The 19106-nt window shown below is 31.9% G+C and overlaps 1 protein-coding gene and 2 long non-coding RNA genes across 3 annotated transcripts; 2 read left to right on the forward strand and 1 right to left on the reverse strand.

Annotated features, from left to right (window-relative positions):
* LOC126883740 (uncharacterized) lies at nucleotides 1-3773 on the forward strand. Its single transcript, XM_050649402.1, has 2 exons — nucleotides 1-706; nucleotides 3766-3773. The coding sequence occupies exons 1-2, from the start codon at nucleotides 1-3 to the stop codon at nucleotides 3771-3773; spliced, it is 714 nt and encodes a 237-aa protein (XP_050505359.1).
* Nucleotides 3774-4083: 310 nt separating this feature from the next.
* LOC126883240 (uncharacterized) lies at nucleotides 4084-6757 on the reverse strand. Its single transcript, XR_007697583.1, has 3 exons — nucleotides 6510-6757; nucleotides 5908-6146; nucleotides 4084-5494 (listed from the first exon to the last, which is right to left on the reverse strand). It is a non-coding gene; the product is annotated as an uncharacterized LOC126883240 (long non-coding RNA).
* Nucleotides 6758-7721: 964 nt separating this feature from the next.
* On the forward strand, nucleotides 7722-10478 carry LOC126883244 (uncharacterized). The gene is made up of 2 exons (XR_007697587.1): nucleotides 7722-8002; nucleotides 8887-10478. It is a non-coding gene; the product is annotated as an uncharacterized LOC126883244 (long non-coding RNA).
* The last annotated feature ends 8628 nt before the right edge of the window (nucleotides 10479-19106 follow it).

A 19106-nucleotide genomic window follows, 5' to 3' on the forward strand; every position in this document is an offset into this window, starting at 1 on the left:
ATGGATAAACTACTCAAGCCTGATCGACTAGACATCGATTCCAATTCAACAAATGCAACACAACTCTGGACACACTGGAAGAGAACCTTTCAAAACTTTCTAGAAGCAGCTAATGTTTCTGAAGACAAAGATAAACTGAATTTATTGGTGAATTATGTAAATCCTGTAGTATATGAAGCTATAGGTGAATGTACCACCTACACTGATGCAACTGCTACCTTAGAAAAACTATACATAAAACAAAAGAGTGAAATATTTGCCCGGCACACATTATCTACACGAAAGCAACAAGTGGGTGAGTCCATTGATCAATATTTACTAATCTTAAAACACTTAAGTAAGGATTGCAATTTTCAAGCAGTGTCTGCTGATAGAAATAAAGACGATTACATCAGGGACTCTTTTATTCGAGGTTTAAGTGCTTCAAATATTAGGCAAAGACTACTTGAAAGCGCCACTTTAACATTAGATCAAGCATATAATTCAGCCAGAGCTTTAGAAATGGCCCAACAACAATCAGATTCATATATTATGTCAAATTCTATTGTAAATTCTATTACTACTGATAACACCCTTCAGAATACTGCACACGAAACTGATCAAAACAACTCGACTAGCGCAGCTACCTTTTCAAAATGCTGGTTTTGTGGAAAAAGTCGCCATACTAGAGATAGATGTCCTGCTAAAAATCACCAATGCTCTTGTGGTAAATTCGGACATTTTGAGCAAGTCTGTAAAAGTAAAAATCAAAAACAAAAATCACATGTTCATAACAAAACATCTGCTGCTTTAGTTGGAATGCTATCTGCTGCTTCTCCGTCCTGTTTATCAAAAGCTATAATAAAAATTCATGTAAATAATTCTGAGGTTGAAGCTCTAGTAGATACTGGTAGTACAGACAGTTACATTTCAAATAGTATTGCCATTCAAAATCAACTACAAATATTCCCTACAAATTTAAATGTACAAATGGCTTCCTCATCTTTAAACTCTCCAGTTTGCGGCTTTTGCATTGTTAACCTAAAAATATCTGAACATACCTATAAAAATTTTAAACTTTATGTTCTAGAAAACCTATGCTCAGATGTCATAATTGGTCATGATATCCTTAATAAACATTCTGGAGTGCAGTTCAATTTTGATGGTAAGAAACCTCCAATTTCAATCTGTAATCTAACAACAGCAATTGTAAAACCATACCCACTGTTTGCCCATTTAACAGGAAACTGCAAACCTATCGCCGTAAAATCAAGACGCTATTCCTTTGAAGATTCCAAATTCATAGACACTGAAATTCAAAAATTATTGAAAGAAAATATTATTGAAGCAAGCAATTCTCCATGGAGAGCACAAGTACTAGTTACTAGTAATACAAATCATAAAAAACGTATGGTTGTCGATTATTCTTTAACTATTAATAAATTTACTGAACTAGATGCCTACCCTTTACCAAATCTCGAAATTTTAGTAAATAAAATTTCTCAATATGAATACTTTAGTTCAATCGATTTACGAAGTGCTTATCATCAAATTCCCATACTAGAACATGAGAAAATCTATACTGGATTTGAAGCATGTGGCAACCTCTATCAGTTTACAAGAATTCCATTTGGTGTCACCAATGGAGTAGCATGTTTTCAAAGAACGATTAACAACATAATAGAGAATGAAAGATTAACAGATACATTTGCATTCCTAGATGATGTCACTATTTGTGGAACAACAAAAGAACAACATGACAAGAATCTACAAAACTTTATGGAAATCGCAAGGAAATATAAATTAATTTTAAACGATGAAAAATCGAAATTCTGCATGACTCAAATTAATATACTTGGATATACTATTGAAAAGAAAACTATAAAACCAGATGCTGAAAGACTGCAACCCCTTATCAATTTACCAGTACCAACAAATATCACTTCATTAAGAAGAATTCAAGGAATGTTCGCCCACTATTCAAAATTCATACACAAATTTTCGGAAAAGATACATCCTATTGTCAATATCAAAGAATTTCCCTTAAATCAAACTCAAATATATGCCTTTGAAAAGCTGAAACAGGACATTGTAGAAGCAGTAGTCACTTCTGTTGATGAAAATGAAATATTTACAGTTGAAACAGATGCCTCCGAATTTGCCATTGGAGCTCAACTTACACAACAAGGAAAACCAGTAGCATTTTATTCAAGAACACTTTCAAAAACAGAACATAATCATTCAAGTGTTGAAAAAGAAGCTTATGCAATTGTGGAATCCATAAGAAAATGGAGACACTATCTTATGGGCCGACACTTTAAAATTATTACAGACCAAAGGTCAGTTGCTTTTATGTTTGACTTAAAATCAACATCTAAAATTAAAAATGAGAAAATAATGCGTTGGCGTATAGAACTGTCCTGCTATAAATTTGAAATTATTTACAGACCTGGGAATCAAAACATTGTTGCGGATACTCTTTCAAGAATATCTGCTGCTATTCACCCCACTATGTCAGATAAAAATTTATTCAATTTACATAACACAATGTGTCATCCTGGAATAACCAGATTCTATCACTGGATACGATGTAAAAATCTACCTTATTCTTTAGAAGATGTCAAACGAACTATCTCTTCTTGTCCAATCTGTGCTGAAATTAAACCAACATTTTACAAAAACAAAAGCACTTTGATTAAGGCTACAGCACCTTTTGACAGACTGAATATAGACTTTAAAGGACCTTTACCATCTAACAATCAAAATAAATATCTGCTGAATATTGTAGATGAATATTCAAGGTTTCCATTTGCATTCCCATGCTCAAATTTATCATCTTCAACAGTCATCAGTTGTTTAACTGAGTTGTTTACTACTTTCGGAACTCCTGCATATATTCACAGCGATAGAGGATCTTCATTCTTGTCTGCTGAGGTAAAATCATTCCTAACAAGTCATGGTGTTGCTTCCAGTCATACAACTCCATACAACCCTCAAGGAAATGGACAATGTGAAAGATATAATGGTATCATTTGGAAAACAGTTCAACTAGCAATTAAATCTAGAAATCTTCACATAAACCAATGGCAAGATGTACTACCTGATTCTTTACATTCAATTAGATCTTTACTGTGTACCTCTACTAACTGTACTCCACACGAACGTATGTTTAATCATCCCAGAAGATCAACAAATGGTACATCTATTCCAACTTGGCTTAGTACTCCTGGAACTGTTTTCCTCAAGAAACATGTTAGAAATTCGAAATATGAACCTCTGGTGGAAGAAGTCCAACTCCTAGAAGCAAATTCAGACTATGCACATGTCAGATTACCAAATGGAAATGAAACCACAGTATCGGTCCGACACTTAGCTCCGAGAGGAAATACTTCCCTTTTGGCAGTAGATGAGGCAACTATTGAAGATAATGAAAAACATGTAGAAAACCAGTCCCCCATGATAAATCAAAACATGGAACCATTGAACAGTGTAGAAGAAATTAATACCATAGATAGTCAACTTCAACAACCTTTTTCTGCTCCTGGTGACGGTCCAACTACTTCAACTTCAGTTCCCCCAGAACTGATATTGCAAAAGCGAATAAGAAAGCCTCCTTCCCATTTACAAGATTATGTCAGAAACTAACAGCGTGGATGAATGTGGTGTTCCTTTCTGCATAACTATTATTGTTATTATTGTCATTATGTCATTCACTCATGTCAATGTCATGTCATTGTCATATCATTATATCACAGTTTGTCAATCATAATGTATGTACAATTTTAGTTTATTAAAACCTTTAATTCTCAAGGTTTTCATTATTACAAAAGCCCTACTCAATAGGGCATTTCATTCACATTCATTTGTTTCGAGCTTCTGTCATGTGTCACATAATATTAATATATCTACGTCGTACGTTATTGGTATATACCAATGATACAAACCAAAGACATATGACGTAGATACATTAATATTATGTGACTCATGACAGAAGCTCGAAACAAATGACAATCGATGAAAAGCCTTATTGGCGTCTGCATATCAGGATCCAGTAATACTATATTATTTATCTATGATCAGGATATTGCTGGGTGTACACAAGTAAACAACACTTTTTTGATTAAAAGGTTTATTTCATTAAATCAAAACTTACATGGATACAATTTAAATAAGATATTTTTTCTATTTAAGGCAATATAATATAAGATATATATTTTAGTATACCTCTCCTACATTAACAAGCTTTAACACATTCAGTGGCCATGACGTATGGGTAGCATCACGAAGGTTTTACGGAAGGTACTGACGACACATAAGTTATGTGAGTAGTACTGTGTAACTAAATAAATGATTTAAGTATGTGGTACCAGCCAAGTGGAGCTTGTTCGAGATGGGCACCAAACATGTTAATCTGGTCATGCACAGAGACTTATACTATAATATGTTATATCTCATATTGCTCACTATTGTAATGAGTGAGCCTGCATACACGAACTATAATATATTATTATGGTTCTGTGTATGCAGGCTCACTCATTACTACTGTAGTGAACAATATGAGATGTAATATTATGAGATATACCTATTATATATTATGGTATAGCTCTCCATGAGTGCCAAGTTTTAAACTTAACTGATAACAACTAATGGATACCCTTTTATCCAAAATTTTATGAAAATTTTGAATGGTCATATTGGTATTAATTCCACAACCCCTTCCTATAACAATAGACCCATTGTTGGATGTTATTGCAGTAGTTCTACTGGAAATACTTACTAAAATTGTATGTATCTGCATCACTTAGAAGTCTACCCAAAAAGCTATTAATACTCTCTAAACCATCATTAATACATCTTGTATACATAATAGGATTTTTTTCAGAATCAGATATTTTATTAAGATTTACTTACCATGCCCTATCTATGTGCCAGGCACTTAACAGTCTAGTAGGAGCAATACCCATTACATTTGATGAGGCATTGTAAAAGGTGTCGCTTATGCCTGATATGAAAACATTTGACTATACATATAATACCAACACAGACATGTATATAAAAAAATTGGTAAATTAAAGTAGGTATCTTTTCTATTTGAAAATAAGAAAGCAGTACAAAATCCATTCCCAAATTCATCTTTTACTAATACTGTCATAAGTTCAAAGTCATAGGAATTGAGCCCACGAGTTCCATCGATTGTGATAAAGGATTTACCAAACTTAATTAACATTTCCTTTTGGCACAGTATTAAAGAAAATAAGACAAAAATCATAAATGTTAAATTCAGAATGAATATCCATTAGTATGCCCTGTTGTTTGTAAAATAATATTGGAAATGAGTCTGTAAGCATTCAACCCAAAAATAAACACTGGTTGCATCATCATTGTACATATAGCCATCTTTCAAATCAATGCCATAAGAGAGTTTAATGTTTGTGATATCTTTTGTTGTAAGTAAATCAATTCTTTTTAATTCGCCTCCTATGCTATTATGCTATCCTGAACAGTCTGAAGTTTACTAAAAAAGTAAAATATAGGTATAGGAGAATCAAACACACTAGTTTGAAATTGTAAACTGTAGTAAATATTCATGAGTAATATTTAAAAAGTGGTTTAGTGGTAACATTCTTGTTTTAAATTATATTGTGTATATCGACGGCAGAAAGGCAGGACCTCATAACCGAAAAATTTGTATAAAATGAGTTACTTCGGTTTTCGCTTTAGAATAAATGTATCAGCACCTATTAAACAGCTTTTAGAGCTGGGAAAGCCTTTTGGAAGCCTTCCGGAAACTTTCCCAGCTGTAATCGCTGTTTAATAGCTGCCGATACAGTTATTCTAAAGCGAAAACTGACAGTAATTCATGTTATAAAATTTTTTCAGTTACGAAGTCCTGCCTTTCCACCGTCGATATGCAAATATTTTACTTACATTTTTGAAGAAAGTCTCAAAATAAACGTTGAAGAGATATTTATCTGGTTTTGGTATTTATGTAAGTGCTCTATATCATCCTCATGCCCGTAATGTGTTTTAAAATTGTTTCTGTGCTTTTTAAAATTGTGCTCTTTCTCTATCTTGTTTTGTAAAATCATTTTTGAGGATCACATACATATACATTTATAATAAGATGTTTCATGTTCTTGTACTCTTGTTCTCCATACAGTGCAAATCTAAAAAAAAAACAACATAACAGGTGATTAAATGGGCAGTTATAATAGGTTTGTTCTAGCAAACAGTCAAACTAGTCAGAAACCGTCAGCAAACAGTTGGTCAGTGAGAGAACATAATAGAGTCACCAGTGCTATCCCCTCTAGTCGCGCTGGTCGACTATTCGCTGATGGTTTCAAACCGTTTGAAACTGATTCTAGAACAATCCTAATACTTACAGCTTACTTTGTATCTAATATGTTATCTAGTATTACTCTATTAGTATCTACCTACATAAAACTATCTTTGAAGTCTAAATTTTTGATATCAACATCAACCTTAATACTTAAAAAATAAATAATAATGTGGAAGTTACACCTACCTACCTAAAAGTTTTTGAATTGCAATTTTATCAACTGGAAAAGACTGTAACATAATGAGTTTGAAATTATGACAGCACAATATTTATTGTTTCAATTTACATGTAAATAAAATAATAATAATCCTAATCACTTGTAAAAGTTAGGTTAAGATTTTTGACTTGAGAAAACAGAACTGTCAAATTTAAAACCAAACTGCTATAAAATTTTAAAATTCCCGCTAAAAGGAATCTGGCAACATTGCCGTCGTTTGCTGGACACTCTCCCGGTTGCGAGATTTCAGTTTCTCCAGGACTTGTGTTATGGGAGAATTTGGACCAATCACGAGTCACAGATTTTCGATTTTTTGACACTTGACAGTTCGATTGTCAACTTTCGAAAATGAAAATAGATCCATTTACCACAATAAAACTAAAAACAAATTTGTTTTTAATAATTGTGTGTTTACCTCTTTAATTTTATTTTTATCCATTTTTATTTTGTTCTGTAGTATTCTGTACTTTTATTGATCTTTGTAGGTTAATTGGATGATTTAAAAGTTTAATTGGATTTACTTACTTGTATTTATCAAAGTGCACTCTAAAAATGAATTCAAAATCAGAAGATGTAAGTGTAATTATATGTAGATAAATAATAATAATAATTTTAATACTATGAAAATGTAAAATAAAATACACCTTAAATATAAATACAAGTGTTTTAATTTATTACCAAAACAAATTTTAAATAGTAAATGAGATATTTTTGTTATTATAGATCCAAACCAGTAAAAATTAGACAAGGTACAATCAAAGAAATAAAATGTCTGGGATTTTTTAATTTTCTATAAAAAAAATAGTATGTATGTATTTTACCTTTCATTATAAGACTTTTTCTATGCTGGAGTCACATAAAATAATAAGGTAAATATTTTTGAATGTTCTATAATTTCTTTATACAAAAACAACCAATGTCATCTTGTTCTTATGGTATTCACTACAGTACATAGTACATCTACTTATAACTTATACAATACTTTTGCTTATATAATTAAAATATATAAAACTATAATGTAATCAAAAGTGCCTTGATACTTTTAAATACATAATGCATATACAATTTTATTTTAAATAATATATAATCACACACATTACCCATTAAACGTACAAACATTTAAAAAATAGCCAGAAAAAGCCTAAAATGAAATAAACACATTAAGTACCATTCTAAATTCTTTACCCAAATCCAAATTAATTATTAAGCTGGATTTATAGTTTGACGGACTGTAGAGGAAGACGTACTGGAAAAAGATCAACATAGAAGTTTGTGTACTCTTGATTATAAAGCTTGTCACGTACGGGGAGCTATACTATATCATATCGCTCACTATAGTAAATGAGTGAGCCTGCACGCACCTAACCATTTGTTCCTAGTTAGGAATCGCTGTAGTGAGCGATATGATACTATAGTAATGATGAGTGAATCTGCACGCATGGGACCATTAGTTCCTAACTAATTAGGTTCCTAGTTAAAAATCGTTATAGTGAGCGATATGATATAATATATTATAGTATTGCTCCCCATGCGTGGCAAGCTTTATAAACAAGAGTACACAAACTTATATGTTGATCTTTTTTCAGTGTCTATGTCTACAGTCTGTCAAACTATAAATCCAGCTTAATAAATAATTTGGATTTTGGTAAAGAATTTTAGAATGATACTTATATTGTGTTTATTTCATTTTAGGTTTTTTCCTGTCCATTTTTTAACTGTGTGCACATTTCAACAGTTTAATGGGTAATGTGTATGATTATATACTTAAAGTAAAATTGTATAGGTATGTATTTAAAAGTATAAACGCACTTTTGGTTACATTATAGTTTTATATATTTTATTTATATAAGCATATATAAGCAAAAGTATTGTATAAGTAGGTACGAAGGTTCTACCTATTCTGTAAAAAGGGGCCAAGTGTATTACTTATTGTTGTTGAGATAGCCTCATAATTTTTGATACCAAGTAACATTTTGTTTTAAACTGGTTGTGTAAAAGGGAGCTAAAGTTCCACTTAGTAAAAATATAAAAATGTTACTTGGCCTCTTTTTGCAAATCAGCGACGATATATAATCACACACATTACCCATTAAACATACACACATTTAAAAAATAGCCAGAAAAAGTCAAACATAGAAGTTTGTGTACTCTTGATTATACAGCTTGTCACGCACGGGGAGCTATACTACATATAATATATCACATCGCTCACTATAGTAAATAAATGAGCCTGCACACATGTAACCATTCGTTCCTAGTTAGGAATCGCTGTAGTGAGCAATACGATACTATAGTATCTAATGATGAGTGAACCTGCACACATGGAACCATTAGTTTCTAAACTAATTAGGTTCCTAGTTAGGAATCGTTATAGTGAGCGATATGATATAATATATATTATTATAGTATAGCTCCCCATGCGTGGCAAGTGGCAAGCTTTATAAACAAGAGTACACAAACTTCTATGTTGATCTTTTTTCAGAGTGTCTATGTCTACAGTCCGTCAAACTATAAATCTAGCTTAATAAATAATTTGGATTTGGGTAAAGAATTTTAGAATGATACCTACTTATGTGTTTATTTCATTGTAGGTTTTTTCCTGTCCATTTTTTAACTGTGTGTACGTTTAACAGTTTAATGGGTAATGTGTATGATTGTATGATTATACTTAAAATAAAATTGTATAGGTATATGTATTTAAAAGTATAAATGCACTTTTGGTTACATTATAGTTTTATATATTTTATTTATATAAGCATAGGTATATAAGCAAAAGTATTGTATAAGTATAGATGTACTGTAGGGAATACCATAAGAACAAGATGATATTGGCTGTTTTTCTATAAAAAAAATATAGAAAATCCACAAGTATTTATCTTATTATTTTGTGTGACTCCAAGCATAGAAAAAGTCTTATAATGAAAGGTAAAATACATACCTACATATTAGGAAATTAAAAAACCCCAATCATTTTATTTCTTTGATTGTAACTTTTCTATTTTTGGGGGTTTGGATCTAACAAAAGTGTACTATTTAAATTTACTATTACTATTTAAAATTTGTTTTGGTAATAAATTAAAACACTTGTATTTATATTTAAGGTGTATTTATTTTACATCTTCATAGAATTAAATCATTAATATTAATTATCTACATATCATTACACTTACATCTTCTGAATTTGAATTCATTTTTCCAGTTCACTACATTTTGATAAATGTAAATCCAATATTATACTTCACCTAAAATCCAATTCACCTAAAATAACAAAATTAAAGAGGTAAACACACAGTATTAAAAACAAATTTGTTTTTATTGTGGTAAATGGATATATTTTCAAAAGTTGATCGAACTGTCAAGTGTCAAATCGAAAATCTGTGACCCGTGATTGGTCCAAATTCTTCCATAACACAAGTCCTGGAGAAACTGAAATCTCGCCTCCCGGTTGGGTAGTTGCCGTGTTGCCAACTCCATTGGAAGCTATTATAAATATATACTCACCCAAAATTAATTGTCAATTTTGAGGTTAATGCTAACAACTTATATTGTCATTGAGATGTATTTATGTATCTAAATATACACAATGTATGTTCCCTATGTCCAGCTGAACGATTTACGCACTGTATAGTACGAGCAGGGAGATTATTGTTTGCGCTGTGTCTAGGTACACGCTAACGTGTACGCAAGTAAAAAAGTTAGGTACACGCGAATTAAACTTCATCAAGCCAGTGACGTCATTATTTAGCGTGCGCGGTGACTTTATATTTTGGTACACGCTATTTTGATATTTTTAGTGTTTGTTGTTTGTTTGATAGAAAATATTTTTTAAGGGAAGGGGAAGGGAAGCAAAACTATTCAGATGTTTCAAACTTAATTATAATAAAACAATATGCATATAAAAGTATATATTCAGATTAGCAAAATAAATATTAGTTAACATGATATATACAGAATACTGCTAAAATAATTTTTATACCTAACCCAAGTAGCAATTTGTCGACGCGACAACGTTTTCTACCGCGTGGCAACGTTGTTATTGCCTAGAAGACGACCCTATTCTGCACTGATTTGGTGGACGATTTTTGAGTTGTCTTGACGTTGCCTAGGCAACCTCCTGTAAGCAACGTCGTTTCGTAAGCGTTGCATAAGACAACTGAAGCGACTATAAAAAGCACCTCCGCGTGCAATGGTTGCTCAAGGAGTCAGACTAGTTATGTTTTTTTACCTATATTTTTAACAGCTGTATGGTGAATGCGAAAACCAAAAAGTAAACTGTTTTGACATCGTATTGGGTATTTAAATTTAAATAAATACATAAAGGACTTATTACCTGATGTGAAATTTATAAACGCATCTCAGATTACCGTCGAATATGGATATTTCACCTTTAAAAAACACACGCGCTCCTTTTTTTATGATATTTTTGACAAAAAATATGCAAAATTAAAAAATCTGCATAGACAAAAATAGAAAATTTACCTAGCTTTCAATTTGTATTAGGGTATCCTATACCTATTTTTTACAGGGTGGTCAAAATATTAGATTGTTCTATTAACAAATTCAAGCTGTAATAACTTACTTATTTTAAATGGAACACCCTGTATCTTACTAGTCTATTGCGTATAAAATTTACTTAGCTTTCAATTCTTATTAGGGTTTTCTATACCTATCTCCCTTCATTTTTTAAATATTTAAAGATTTCATAATTTGTAAGCTTTAAAAATTAGAATTAAATACCTATGTCGTGGTTATGTACAACACATCATCACCACCGCCAATATACTTAAATATCTTAGTCAAGATAGTTTCATTAATAAAATTCACATTATTATCATTTAATCACACAGAGTGTTCTTATTTTAAATGACATACTCGATATTCTATTCTTTATAATGGAAGATATTTAAAATCTCTACAATTCCATGTAAATATTCTCAATACACATGTTATTCTGTAAATATAAATTCCATGTTATTCTGTAAATACCCATTTTTACATATTTTTGTACAATAGGCTCGTTTTCGTCAAAGTAGCCATTGCATTGAATTGTTTGTAATTGCGATTCAAAGATTCAAACAAAAAGTGGTGTTCTTAAATTTACTTAATAACCGTTGGGTTAAGATATGGAAAATATTTATACGGAATGAAATATAATTTAAATATCTTCCAGAATACGGCATCTAATATAGGGCATGCAGTTTAATATAAACATATTATTCAATGTCACATGTAGGCCAAAATCAACTAAAATAATACAACACTCTGTGTGATTACATGATAACAATGAAAATTTTATTAATGACAGTATCTTGTCTAAGTGTATTGCCGGTGTTGGTGATGTGTTGTACATAAACACGACATAGGTACTTAATTCTAATTTTTAAAGCTTACAAATTAGGAAATCTTTAAATATTTAAAAAATGATGGGAGATAGGTATAGGAAACCCTAATAAGAATTGAAAGCTAAGTAAATTTTCTACGCGATAGACTAGTAAGATACAGTGTGTTCCATTTAAAATAAGTAAGTTATTACAGCTTAAATTTGTTAATAGAACAATCTAATATTTTGACCACCCTGTAAAAAGATAGGTATAGGAAACCCTAATAAGAATTGAAAGCTAAGTAAATTTTCTGCGCGATAGACTAGTAAGATATAGGGTGTTCTATTTAAAATAAGTGAGTTATTACAGCTTGAATTTGTTAATAGAACAATCTAATATTTTGACCACCCTGTAAAAAGATAGGTATAGGAAACTCTAATACAAATTGAAAGCTAATTAAATTTTCTACGCGATAGACTAGTAAGATACAGGGTGTTCCATTTAAAATAAGTAAGTTATTACAGCTTGAATTTGTTAATAGAACAATCTCATATTTTGACCACCCTGTAAGAAATTTTGTGGCAATAAGCATCTGTTTAAGTATGCTAAATAGTCTATTATTAAGATCCAAGAAAGAATTTGTTACTGCTTCTTAGATTCGTAGATATTTATTTTTCTCTAAAACCTTACATTTTTATAAAAATCGAAATAAATCAAAACACCCTGTATTTAGGTATAGGGAACCCTTATGAAAGTATAGCTTATTTTTTAAGGTCAATTTAATAATGTCATCAGATATAGGGCATTCCATAAGAAAAAATATAACTTTGATATACCACTCTTTTTTGGAACACCCTGTATAATTCACATTATTTTTAGGTTGTAGTATTAAAGGCCCTGTATATTTCTGTGAAGAATTTTTTTTAAAATATCAAGTGGTTTTCCGTACAGAGACCGAGACGAATAAGATGAAGCACCCTGTATATATACACAGTATGTCCCTGTAAGTTGTATCCATATGGAAAACTTTTTTATTATTAATTTTACGAAAAAAAGTTATTCTTTATAAAAAGCTCTGCATGGTACAAAACCTAAGATTCAACTATCAGATATCAAATTTTATGAATATTCACAATATAGATCACCCTATACGGGTGGGGTTATAGGGTGGGTTTGTAATTCTTCGAACGGCAATACTCATATAATATGGATCAATTTTCCTTAAGGTAAGTCAATTGATCATTTAATTATATCTCGTATTGCCGTTCTTGAATTACAATAACTACTTGTAGATGTTCAAAGAAAAAGATCTAGTATTTTCTACAACTTATATTTTTGCAACACCAAAAACATAATTAATAAGTAGGAATATACTTAAACTTAAAATTAGTTACCACCTGAACTCACCGACCCTAAGATTCCCTTAGCAAATGCTGCAGGATCATCTGACAGGGGACGATTATAAAATTTCGCAAACATATTAGATTTTTGCGTCCAGCCAGCTCTAGACCTAATAACCTCGATGGAAACTCCTGCCCTATAAGCTGCCGAAGTGGCTGCGTGTCGAGTACTGTAACCCGAAAATTGAGTAGTATCAATGCCACTAGCCGCCAGAGTAACCTTAATCCATTTGCTTAGTCTCTGTGTAGACACTGGACGATAAGGTTTATTAATAGTTAAGATTAACAAGTCCGTATATGTGGGACGAAGATCTCTGGTAACTTGAATATATTGATCAATGACAGAGGCCAAGCAGAGAGAAGCGTTTTCTCTAAAGTATGGAATAACCAATAATGGTTGAAAATTTTTTGAAGATGAGGTTTTTATTCTATCCGGAATTCTGATTTCTAATCGGTCTGGAAAACTAATAATATTGTTTAATCGGATACGTGTAAATGTTTGGAGTCTATGACCTGTAATTAACGCTAATAATGTGCACAACTTCATCGTTGATTGAGAACTAGAAATATCCGACAATGGATATAAACTAGCTAGATGTAGTAGAACGGGATGTGGGTCCCAAGTAGTTTGGTACCTTGGTCTCGATGGTTTTGATTATAAATACCTTTTAGAAAACGTTTTATAATATTTTTTTCCGAATGTTCCACTGAAAAAATCAGGACTATAGCCGCATGTTGCGAATTAATAGTTGAATACGATGCACCCTCTTGGAATTGAATGCTTAAAAAGTCCAAAACTAAATTTAATGAATATTGAAAAGGGTTGTGATTTCTTGTGCCACAAAAATCCCACCATTTTTTAAAGTATGATGTATACTGTTTTAAAGTGGATATACTAATTGAATGTATATTTGCTAATATTTACCCTTAGGTGGTCGCTAAGCAGTGGCGGGTCCAGAGAGGGGTGATCACCTCCCCGCTCTCAAACCAAGTGATATTATATTCAAAGATTATAAAAATATTCTTTTATTTTTATAGAAATACTTATATTATTTTTTTTATAAGAATGGCGTACTTTTTATGGTTACTTTTACGAAAAAATGAATAGAACCTAATTTTTAGAGTAAATAGTGGTCTTTAACCTTGTATAAGTTTTGTTTAAAAAGAATGCATAGGTAATGAGAAAATAGGTACAAGGGTTGCACTAGGAAATCGCTTTTGGTGTCCATGCATGGGTAACAATAACGTGCACAAAATGATATATAAAGCATATTAATAGAGGGCATTGTGTGTGAACGATTACAATGAAATCACTTTATTTATTAATTCTTCTTTTTTTTGGGTGGTTCCGGGAAAAAAATGGGGGTGCATTATACAAATTTGTAAATAGCACCAGTACATGGATAATCACTGAAAGTCTTTTTACTCTAGCATAAACGGTTCAGGTGGTATAAAAAGGGGTTTTTTAAAATGTAACACCCTGTAATTAAAAAAGGGCAATTATCCTTAAATGAAACCTATACCAAAAAATCAATCAATTATTTGTGAATAATTTCCGCAGGATTTCTTCTTAATTTCCGTTACAGTTAGGGAAAAATATATATTTTTTAAAAACATCTTTTTTAAAAACTTGTCAACTTTGGGTGGCCACCCCCGCTAAACGGTGGATGATAGACAGATGCTGTCGGGAAATAAATCGTAGAAAATATAGTCCTGTTCATATTTCTATAAAAGAATTTTTTTGTAAAAGGTACAGGAAGGGCTACGTTCCGCAAAAACCACAAATTACCCCCTTTAAAGGGGTGAAAAGAGGGGTTCCGGGGCGAAATTTTTTCAGAATAAGTTAGTCTTATAATAAGCACCCCTTGATATACCAGAAAAAAAATAAAACCGGACTTGTGTCCATTTTGCAAGGTTCAACCTTTGTTTCCTACACTATTATCTAATTTGAACATCAAGGATTCTTGGTGATCCGGAATATATACAGCACATCCAACTCCCAATCTTGATTTTGAACCATCCGTGAAAATCCTGCATGGATTATCAAGCTTGGCTATATGTTGCTGAAAGTCAACTGGATTCTCAGTGTCAAAATTTGTCAAAATATTAAAACTCGATTTAAAGAAAGTTAATTCACCTGGACTGTTTAAGTGCTGAGATACGTTCGAGTATACCACTGCTAAAATAGGAGAATTTCTGTTATGCCACCATTTGTCGACAAGATTAGAAACAGATATGTCACATATTTTTTGTAGTAGTTCAGTTTAGTTGTAAGATTGGCATTTAAGAATAAATTTTTCGGCTAAAAATAGTCGTCTTAAATGTAAAGGAGGCTCCATGGATTCAGCTAAAAGATTCTCTATAGGCGTAGACTTGAGCGCACCTAGAACTAATCGTAGAGCCTTATATTGAATGCGATCTAGTTTTTTAAGGCGACTGTTTGTGGCAGATCCATATAGAATGTTTCCATAGTCGAGAATGGACCTGGTATATGTGCGATAAAACATTAAATTAATTTTAGGGTCAGCACCCCATAGATAGAGATTAACTACTTTAAGAATATTTAAACTTTTCTCACATTTTATTAAGCACTTATTAATGTGTTCATCCCATGTTAACTTGGTGTCCAATGTAATACCAAGATAAGTATAGTGCTTATGAACGAGTATACTTAGGTTGTTAATCACAATGCTGCGGGCATATCTGGTAAGCGATGTCGCGTGAAAAACACCACCGCTTATTTATTTGCAGTAAGTTCAAATCCTTGTTTAAAAAATACTATCTTGCGTCACACAGTATCATCTTAGTTGAATTAATACATTGTTGATACAATTTATTCACAGTGTAAAAGCAGAAATTATCTGCGTATTGTAATATACTGTATTTAATTCCTATACTGTGAAGATCTAGAGTGTATAGATCAAACAACAAGGGACTGAGGACTGAGCCTTGTGGTAAACCTTGATGCACTACTTTTGGGCCAATCAATCTATCATTACATCGAATAAATACCTCTCTAGTAAGGAATAGGTTTACTAATACATAAGCACACAAAGGTGGAATACCTATGTGCTTCAGTTTTTCGAACAATAGATTTAAATTGACGTTGTCATAAGCCCCAGAAATATCAAGAAAAATAGCAGATAGATAATTATTATTTGAATATGATAACTGAATATCAGTTGTTAATTGAGAAACACAATCAATAGTTCCTTTATTCCTACGAAAGCCATACTGAGTTACTGGAAATATATTTTTGTTTTCACACCACCATTCTAATCTGCTTTTCATAACTCGTTCAAATGTTTTAAGCAAACAGGACATGAGAGAGATAGGTCTTAAGTCGGTACGCTGGTTTAGTTTGGGTATAGGAATAACCAGGCATTGTTTGAGGGCGTCACAATTATCTCCTTTAAGTAGAATATTATTGTATATTTTACACAAATAATATATAGCAATTACAGGTAGGTAGTAGCAGATTTACAACATGTGATTCTTGAATGCCCTATTAATACTGTGCAAAATTTTGGTTTATATAATGAATTAGCTAAAAATGGGTGCCCAACACCCATATCCCTTACAACTCTTCTTTATAAACGGCAGCTGGTTCTTATTATACTTTTAATACATTTTTTGAATATACACAAAATTAAGTTATGAGGAAAGTAAAATATTGAAAATAAATAGATAACATAAATGAATATATAATAATAAATAATTTGAAAAATATATCAAAAGTACACGTGAAAATATAATTCATATAACCGAATAATATAATCTTTTGTTTCTATATAAACATTCTGTAATCACCTGGGTCTTTCATTATACCCATCTGAGGCAACAACATGGGATTGTGTAATTGTCAGGTGTTGCCCTGTATAAGAGTAGTTTGTGCCTTTGTTGTATTTATTCCATGCCAACTCAAAATTGCCTGTAAAAAAGACATAGAAGAATAAGATTGTGTAATGGTCGGCAGTTACCCTTGAGAGAAAAAAGTTTGTGTCTTGTTATAGTAAACTAAAAAAAAAGTAGAATAAGATTGTGTAATGGTCGGCAGTTGCCCCTGAGAGCAAAAGTTTGTGTCTTTGTTGAATTTGTCACATGCCAACTCAAAATTACCAGTAAACTAAAAAAGAAGTAGAAGAATAAGATTGTGTAGTAGTCGGCAGTTGCCTCCGAGAGAAAAAAGTTTAATGGGTGCATTCAGCAGACGCAATCGCTAACTAATCGATTAGTAATCGATTTGTGATTTACATGCTGAATGCCACAATTTATGTGGCATTCAGCAGAAAATCACTAATCGATTAGTTAGCGATTGTGTCTGCTGAATGCACCCAATGTCGTTGAAAAAAAAGTTGTTGTATTTGTCCCATACCAACTCAAAATTTCTACTAAATCAAAGAAGAAAAAGAAGATTGTGTATTGATATACAGTTGCCCCCTTAGACAAGGAAAGAGAGGTTGCCCCTAGCGTGAATTTTTTTTATCTTGTCATGTTTGTCCCACACCAACCAAAATTGCTAGTTAACTAAAGAAGAAGATGAAGAAGAAGAAGCAAATTGTACAATGTACTAACTCCAAATTTTAAGTGAATAAGGGATTTTTCCCTTGTTCCGAGACGATGAGTTGGCCAAATACCCAAGTAGGTGGAGGCCAATAAACTGAAGAAGAAGAAGACATTCATTGTGACCTAGAAGTACCTACGATCAGTGAAGTGATAGTTCAGTGCAGTGTCCGGCTAGATAAAACGCCTAGAAAGCCATCCAAAGGCAATAAACTTGCTTGATAATAGTCAACAAACTCACAGACTAAAACCGTTGATTGAGGTATTGGAGTAGATATCCAGCCTTACGAGAAAAAAAAAGCCCGTCGCTATATTCGCCTAATAGATGGCAGGCCAAAGCCATCTAGTGACCAGATATATGAATATCTTACAGGGATTTCGATCAAGAATTCTGTACGTGATGGCTGATTAAAAATTGTGCCTCCGCCAAAAAGGTTTCAATTTCTTCGGCAGCGTTGTCAGTGTTTTAAATAAGGCGATTTGAAAATATTTGTCACCGAAAATATATACATTCAAGCCTGTGTGTGCCTGTTTCCACATCACTATAGGGTCATTCAAGAGATTAGCTCATTCATAAGCGGCTCATAAGCAGTTTTCATTACAAAATGTGTCTTCACTCGCACATTTACTTGCATCCTCCCTATATATGGCCTTGGTTTGGGTATTCGTTGTTTGTAGGTAGATATTAGTATATTAGTTTGTAGGTAGATAGACTACAGGCTAATACAATAATAAATTGTGCGAGGGTACATTTTATACTGAAAATAAAGGATTTTTGTCAATTCAGTGACGGGGAATTGGATATAAATGTTTGAAGAATGAAATTTTATTATAATCATTTATTATAGTATAAAAGTATTAAGTATAGATAATATGTACATTTTATACAATTGTTGAACGATACTCATGAGTTAGTTCTTTTTCAACCATCGTATTATCAAATGTGAAATATTTTTCTTTTAAACAATTAAGTAGTATTTAATGGTTTTTACACACCAAAGTAGGTATAGTTTTTCAATTAAATAAGAATGGTAACTGGCATTATCCATTACTATGACAGAATTTTAATATATGTTACCAACCATCTGAAAGAAATATTCGTCAATTATGTCTGCAGTTATTTACTCATGGTAATCCTTGGTGTTCTTAAAGTACCTAAATTCTAATAAACAGCCACTTTCAGATCCAATGTGAGTAATAATTATTACTTTACAGCTATTCCAATAGGACAGTTCAAACCAGAGGAATAATCTTCTAATCAACTCAACAATTTGAAAAAGTGCGTT

Source organism: Diabrotica virgifera, chromosome 4 (genome assembly GCF_917563875.1).
Source record: "Diabrotica virgifera virgifera chromosome 4, PGI_DIABVI_V3a".
Classification (NCBI taxonomy): domain Eukaryota; kingdom Metazoa; phylum Arthropoda; class Insecta; order Coleoptera; family Chrysomelidae; genus Diabrotica; species Diabrotica virgifera.

Coding starts and splice junctions, on each gene's coding strand:
- LOC126883740 (XM_050649402.1), top strand. CDS start 1: ATGGATAAACTACTCAAGCCTGATCGACTAGACATCGATTCCAATTCA.